General features: G+C 40.5%; 1 protein-coding gene across 1 annotated transcript in view; it reads left to right on the top strand.

Annotated features, from left to right (window-relative positions):
* The window catches only part of xrcc4 (X-ray repair complementing defective repair in Chinese hamster cells 4), a gene marked incomplete at its 5' end in the record, with an annotated part of 24,220 nt that overhangs the window by 14,208 nt on the left and 1,671 nt on the right, over positions 1-8,341 (top strand). The window contains 1 exon segment of the mRNA XM_035668592.1: positions 1,911-2,052. Coding sequence (XP_035524485.1) covers positions 1,911-2,052 — 142 coding nt within the window.

The raw sequence follows: 8,341 nt of genomic DNA, 5'->3' as shown, positions 1-8,341 counted from the left end.
GTTAGCTGATATATTAATGTTTTAAATCTCATTATATATTCTTTTTAAAGAGAAAAGAAACACCTTTCTACTTTTTTATGTTTTTACTTGCTTCTGCTGTTGGGTCATTGAGTTTAACAGGCAGCTTTTACAGACTGCTTTATAGTCAGTATATCCACAGAAAAACAGGACAGACGATGTGGAAACCAGTCACCAAACTGAACGGAGAAAAGTATATCAGAGGCGATTAATGCAAGAAAATGAAGAAACACGTAATTTTTGAGGATGTTTCCATATTTTCCAGCAGCGTCTTCCCACCGCTGGCTTCGGTCGCAGTGTTCCTCTGCTCTTTGATCCCTGGAGAACGTGCTGATTTGCTGGTGGAAAGCCATCATCTGCCCCTCTGTTGTTCCACACACTTGTTATCCTCACGTTTAAGGATAGAGGCAGAGAGGAGAGGCGATGAAAGCAGAGTCAGACAGCTGAAAGAGGGGAGACACGAGCAGATGTTGGCAAAATGCCAGCCACCGTCTCTGCAGCTCAAACAGAACAAGAATGACATGTAGAAAAAAATCCCTTCAAAACTGCTGTGAGTTACGTAATCATCCCAAATGTTAGACATTAAACTGGATATCTCCTTTACTGCTCACCTGGATGTGCATCATTTCAACCACAAGAATGACTCTGTTAAACATCTAACGTCAGAATTTAACCCTCTAAATGAAACCTCTCGCTGGCAGATGTTTTTATTACATTGTCCTGATAAATCAGTCTAAAATAAAAACTAGATAGATTCATTCTTTATTCTTTTTTCGCAGCAAAAAGCTAATGCTACATTACGTTACGTGCAAAACACAGTGATGATACGTGGTGGCGCCAGCTAATTGGCACAGGTGGAAAAGAGACGCTAACAAAAAAAAAAGAGCAATTTTAAAAAACGTTAAAAATGTCCATCGTTCAAATAACTTCTGGAGTGTCCGTAAATATTTTGTTCATGTTCCTAAATTTCTAAATATTTTGAATCACTTTGTTTTTTGTTTTTATTTAATAAAATTCTATAACAATTTAGGTAATTTTGTTATTTGTGACTCAATTTGAATACCCTTTTCAATTATTATGGTTTATTGACTTATAGAATCTTTAGTTGAGGGTTGTACAGATTTTAGGGATTTGAATAATTTCAAGATACTCCAAGAAAGATCAAATAAATGTGGGTTAAAAGGGTTAAAACACTGATTTTACACATGACGAGCATCGAAACAGTTGTAAAATGTCTGTTTAAACTTAAGAAGACGTACATTTTAATACATTGGAGCTGCATTTTAGACTCAAGGAAGCTCAGTTATTGGTGCGAATGTTCAGACGTAATATTTCTTCAAATGTCATTTTGTCATTGACTTGTGTCACCTGTGGTTGTGTATAAGAATATAGAAACCCTCAAAATGATCAAAATCAGCCCACTTGGAGTTGACATGGGGCCACTTCTGGTTTAAACACTCATTGGAAATGGATTCAACATCCTCAATAATCCCCAAAAAAGACTGTTGTCCAAATCAGCCAAGCAGTAGCATAATATTGTCCATATAGGTGATTAATGCTAATTATTGCTAATTATACTGATTGCCCAACATATACAAGTTAGCATCTGGCAGTTCCTACATGATGACTCATAATGTACATTTCTAACGTAAACTTTTGGGGTTTGAAGAGCGATCAGATGTGGTAGTTTAAATTAAAACACACAGTGAAACAGAGATAATACCAATAATGATTCTTCCTAATCGCTACTTTTATTTAAGTATGTTCTTTTTTTTGGCTGAAGCAGAAACTTCGTCCCCCGTCTGTCATCAGACCGCCGTTATAGTGTCATTAAAATGTATTTATACTCTGTCACTTTGAGTTTTACGCTGACTGACTCGTGTCCTCCTCAGAGTCCTCGACCGCGAGCCCACTGGACGACAGCCTGAGGGACATCACGGACGTGGCCCCTTGCCGCAAGCGCCGCTTTCGTCACCTCGGGGCCCCCGACCCCACGGTCAAAAGGTCGACCCCACACAGCTCCCAGGCAAAGAGGTACAGCCCAAACAATGTAATTCACAGCTTTAACGCCGTTTGTTCTGCCGACGTGTGGAAAGTGTTTGTGGTTTCAGTTGTCTTTACTGGCTCTGCAGCTCGTAAACTGTTCATACGTTTATCCTCGTTTGTTCATCCAGCCGGGGTGTGACACCTTCAACCAAAAATAGCACTCAAAAACACACATTTAATCTATTTAAATATACTTTATTGTCACAAGTTGAGGTTAAAATGCACCTCCCTTCTGTATTATATTATCCACCTCCTCCCACCTTCCTCACTCTCTTCTCCCACCCTTGAATGGGAAAATCAAACATCATAAAAGCTCCCTGTCAAGAATCTTCTTTACGTTGGGTAATTACACCCAATCTGCAGTGGCTCTCTTTGGACCTGAGCATTCAGAAGGCTGGAGGTCGTACGGGAAGAGCACACAAGACTGAAGTGGCAGCAAAGCTCATCTCGTTCGTAAACCTGCTGATTGACCACAACACAATCAGTGAATATGTGAAGGAATGTGGGTAGTGTGTGTTTCACCAGGGACACCAACACACAAAACACGACTGGTTGATTCCAGCTTTTATTTCTTCAACAGAAAATAATGAAAGATATGAATTAACTTTAAAGAAGTATTTGTACTTTGTGTTATTTGTGACCTCCACCCGGTGCTGTGCTGCAGGACTGATCTAATCAGTGCTGCTCCAACAACCTTTACACACAGTGACCTTTGAGCCCTGATTGAAAACAGTGAGTGAGGGACTGTGTCGCTCTGTAGAAGCCAGTTTTCATTAATAAGACATTTATTTACGACGCTGCAGAGCTCAGAGGAGAGAAGACAAAGAGCAGCAGCCGCGTCGTGACCTTGTTCCAGTGTCCGAGCTCTTCCAGCAGCAGTTTCCACTCCAGTCCCCCCCCCTCCCGTTACGTCCAGCTGGACACCTGTAGGGCGTTATCGCATTTACAACATTCCTCTAAGAGCGAATATCAAATTCAGCTCTCTCAAGAGTTTATTGGCGATAAAAGAGCAGCGTTGTCCTGCAGGTTTATGATTTCTGCTGCTGGTCTTTTTCTATCTGTTTTATCTCTTTAACCACACAAACACATGCTGCTTGGCTTCAGGCGGACCAGCTGGTGATGAGCAGCCTGGTGGAGTCGGCCTCAGGAGAAAAGACTTTTCCACCGCGGACTTTATGTGAACACACAGCTCCACTAATGAGTGTGTGGAAAACATCAGGAGGCTGCATCAGGTCCACACGTTTGTATTCACATCAGCAACTCTGAGGAGAGCAATGTTAAAGGGTTGGTTCACCAAATTACAGAAAATAAATCTCCATGCATATTGTTTTTATTTTAATCCACAAAGATGCTGTGAAGAGGCTTCACTGGAACAACTTTCCAATGAGGAAATAGTCCCTATGTAATGTGTTGTGTGTCCTGTGGATTATCCAGAGCAAAAGAAACTTATATTTATTAAAACATTTCTTTTCAAATGTGTTTTTTCAATTATTTCAGCACCACAAAATAAAAAATATTCCTCGTTTTTATTTGGTTGGAGGAAAAAATCTGGTTACTGTTTTGCTTGAGGGACGTTACGACCTGGACTGTCAGGGTCACGTGACTGCTGAATAGTTGAAGGCGTCGTTTTTGGAGATTACAGATTACTTATCTACTTTTACTGTAACACGAGTAAAACTGTACAGAAAAGGGAAGAAAATACAGTAAAGCTTGTTGACTAACTTACTTAGTTTCCTTATTATTCTTTTACCTTCATTAAGTTTTGACAAAACAGCAACTTTATTACTGATGTAATAAATGCAAACATTAATGAGAGAAAAAAAACAGATTTTTGAAGCAGGCTGATCTCCCTCCAGTATAAACACGCCTCATGAATATTAATGAAAACATAACGTCATGTTAATCTACAGAAACCTTGCTTGCAATTATTATTTTAATGCCGTTATCACAAGTTCATTATTTTGATATTTCAAAGAAAACTTTAACTTTGCTATCTTAAGATAATAATTCTAAAACAAAGCTTGTTTTCTTGTGACAATTTTAAATTTCTGGATCGTTTATCTTGTTCTCTTGAGAAAATAAAAGGCTGATTTCTTGTGATAATTATGGAAAAACTTGAAACTCTGTTCAGTTGCAGAAACATTGATCAATAACGAGAACTCGCATACAGTTCTATTATCACCAATTATCCCCCAGGCCAGTTTTTATGCGTGTGTGGTGATTCGAGGTTGGAGAAATCTCACAGATTGATGTCTCAAAACTTAGATACCACCAGAGTTCAGTGAGAAAATGAACCAACCCTTTAATTTGTTGGATATTGGTGAAAGCCATTATTCTGGGGTCTGAACACAGTGCAGCGGGGGGATTTCTAAGGGAGGTCTAGGACATGAACTGAGGAGCCAAAGTCAGTCAAAGAAACAATTATGCAACTTTCTTCTTTTCTACAGTTTCTCTTTCTCCTCCTCACACTCCTCTCCGCTGTGTCTATAGTCTCAGTATCTACACTCAAAGTCAGAGCGGTCCACATCCAAAAACCTTCACAAAGCTCGGGTTCCCGTATCTCCCGTGTGCCAGTTTCTCTTTGGATAATATTCCAAAGACACGTCTCAATCTGACGTTGTTTTCTGGAGCCTTCCAACAGAGGCTGAATATACTGCGTCCAAGCTCCTCCGAGTGCCAGCCCCCTGTGAGCTGTGCCACATGCAGATGGCCGTAAGGGGTGCCATCCATCCCCAGCTGCTGTCAGTAGTTGGTAGTAGTGCCCATGACCGAGGCTTATTACCAGCTCTGACGGCTACAACAAGAAGCAGCAGTGAGCCGATGAGCAGCTGTGGCTGGCTGGATGTTTGATCGCTGCAGAAGCTGCAACTCTCCCCCCCACCACCACCACCACCAACCTCTGAGCTGGCAAACAGCGGCCGCAGAAGAGAGGCCTTTGTCTGGCTGTTAACGTGGGGGGTTCGGGGCCGTTGGCAGTCCTACACTACTCAAACCATCCACCTTCCTCTGTTACCTCCATGTTTTTCTGTCCACACACAGAGAGGAGGAGGAGGAGGAGAAGATGAAGAGAGTGAGAGAAGAGAATTAAATGAAAACCACATGAACAGAAGACAAGGATGGGAGGACTAATTAAAGGAGTTGCTCAACATTTTGGGAAATGAGCTTATTTGTTTGTTTTGAGAGTCAGATGAGACGATTCAGCTGTTGCTGTCTCTCTGATGCCCGTCCCCGTTGTGTCTCCATTGCCTCTGGAGTGACTGTAAATCACCTTGTTACTGTATTCCCTTTCGTCAAACTGGTCCAAATTAACTCTTAATTCACAGAGTTGGGTGTGAAAATATTCTGGCTCTACAGCTGTTTTTCCTCACACTCTGGCTCGTGTACTGAGCTGCTGAACGTCTGGTACCGAGCAGCAACTCTCGTTCTTAGCAGGCAAATTATTAAATTAGCAACATAAAAGTACAAAAACAGCCAAAAAATTAGTTGGCCGATATATTCGTCCAGGCGACAGCTAGAGATAGATAGATAGAGTCAGGTTGGGGTTAGCGTAGCTTAGCATAAAGACTGCAAGCATTGGGAAACAGCTAGCCTGGCTCTGTCCAAAGTTTATAAATACTAAAAAGTATTAAAAAATATCTTGTTTATTTAATCGGTACACAACAACAGTTGGTGCAGTGACTCTGTGCAGCTTCCTGAAGTCTTGTCGTCACTGTGAGGTTGTTTTGTTTCATCGTACCTGTGCAGAGACCAGAAACAACACCTGTGCTCACCGGCCAAATCTGTGAACATATAAATGTGCGATATTGAGTGCAGCTGCTGGTTTTACTGGTTCTACTGGTTCTGCATTTCAGATATTTTATTTAAATCGTTAATGTTACCGAACATAAGTTACATAAGCTGATGATCATGTAATATATGTTGCAGTTTAATTTTTGAGAAATCATGTTTGTTTTGTCACTTTGTTTGACTGCTCTAAAAACTACAAGACCCATGAGCATCAGCTGACATTGCTGTGGAGAAGAAGCCAGTTAGCAAATTCAAAAATTGTGAACAAAAAAAATTAAATTTTTAGCTTCCAGTCGCCGTTAGCTAGTTAGCTTCTCTCTTTAAGTTTTTACGCACACAGACTGATAGCTTTGACCTTTCATCAAAGAATCAGATATAACAACAAGATTCGTGAGGTTACTTAAAGAGCTTTAGAGGTGTTGGTAGGTGTATTTCTGAGGACAGAGCCGCGCTAGCTGTTTCCCACTACTTCCAGTCTTTGAGCTAAGCTAAGCTAAGCTAACCACTCCAGCTCCATAGACATGAGGTCGTCCTTGTCTTGTCCTCTCACTCTCAAAAGAAAAGCCAATGTGTCTTTCCCAAGATGTTGAACTGTTTAGCAGAAGCCTCTTCATGTTCCTTCCTTAGAAAATATAGTTTTGAGTTTTATTAAACAGCCAGTTGTCCGGATCTGATGTCTAATTTCTGACTCATTGTACTTCCCATTAACATTTCCTTCAGATGTAAGTGTTTGTGTACTCAAAGGACTGTTTTTCCCACGAAAAGAAACTAACAGTGAAACCCTCTCTTCCTCTCACACACTGGCCGGTTCTGTAAGCTATCAAACATCGCTCCTAGCCATCACAGATAATCACTACAAGACGAGGGACTGCTCGAGCCTTGTAGTGTATTACACTAAGAGTTTTTATGGTTGGAGCCGTGTCCCTCTAACATGATCTTAACTCAGCTGGAAAATCTATAACATTTGTATAACATGTGACAACAAAAGGGTCTAAAAGATAAATCTGAGAGGTTATAAGATGGAGAAAAACATATTTATGCTTTAAAAATTATGTATTTTATGATGTTTCTCTTTTGTAAACAGGAAATATTGGATCATTTTACATCTTCAGGTCTCTAAAAATGAGCCTATAATTAGTTCTTCTGTCACAATTGGATGTAGGCATTGCTTTGGTTTGAGGGGTCGTTCTCAGAGATTTATCCTTTGACACCAATTCAACTGAGGTGGTACTTGGGATGATTCACAGAACTTAGTTTTCACTGGAACTACTTTCTTCCGAAGGAATAGTGGACACTGTTGGCAGCTGTTTTTATGTACATTTTAAAACGTTTGTTAGAAACAAGAAAAATTCAAAAGGACTTCCTGAATTTTCTCCTAAGGTCAGTTTTGACTTTTTCAAAAGAGTTAATGCTGTAGGTTTTAGGGCTTTGAAATCGAATGTTGGATGTAGATCCCATCGTTGTGTTTGCATAAAAAGTAAGTTAAAGTACAGATTTATGCATATGGTGGCATGTTTATTATACTTTGACTTTGCTTATAGTATCGCAATATACTGAATTGATACGTATCGCCAAATTCCTGCCAATACACAGCCCCAGGCTATCTCCCGGTTAGGATTCCTCAGTGTTCATGGTTCAGGAGGTTTCTACGGGAGCCCAATATATCCACAGAGGTCTCCTCTCGTCCAAACAAACAGAGTGCTGTTAAAACCATAACACACTGGGGAATAGTAAGTTCCACCTTAAGAAATCACTGCTTTCCACGCTGTTGGACAGAACAAAGGACGTGCCCGGATGGGGCTGCGAGCCGAGTCTGGTAACGTTAGTCAGTTGTTTCTGATAACTTAAGGATCCAGACGTCACGATGATAAATCCTTCATCGTTCAATCTAGAGTGTTAAAAGCAAGATCAAACAGTGGAATGGTAAAATGTGGCTTCAGACTGGATAAAAGTAAGTGTAATGACAGCTTCTGGCAGACAACACAACGCTGACGAGGCACAAAGGGGATATGACGGCCATCGACAGGCGGAACCGGTGAAACGCAGCGGTTACCTGAATAAAATGACAGATTATCTCTGTAGTTTGAACATTGTGGATAAACATTTGGTATAATGAAGAAACACAACGTACATATAGTAAATAGTTAGTTTATACTTGTTTAATGCAGTAATGTTACAGATTATACATTTAATTTGAGCTTGTTTTCTGCCAGGCTGTTTGTTTTGCTGGAGCAGCTGCTCACTTGCTGAGTTCACCGGGTCCATCTTCTCCCATCACGTAATAAAACTCAAAGAACATTAAATAGAACATAAAAGTCTAACAGGTGTGATATGTGAGTCACAATCTGTTATAATGAGTAGCGGACATCTAGGCAAAGTAATACGAGATATTATAGAGCTCGCTGCTGTCTAGCCTATTAGGTACGCTCTGCGAGAACGATGAGTGAAAACAAAAAGTTACATAATGGGTCTGGGAGTGTAGTTATTGTGT

This window comes from Morone saxatilis, unplaced genomic scaffold (assembly GCF_004916995.1).
Source record: "Morone saxatilis isolate NCDOM2014 unplaced genomic scaffold, NCSU_SB_2.0 Contig21, whole genome shotgun sequence".
Taxonomy (NCBI): Eukaryota; Metazoa; Chordata; class Actinopteri; family Moronidae; genus Morone; species Morone saxatilis.
This window is presented reverse-complemented; position numbering and strand designations above follow the sequence as displayed.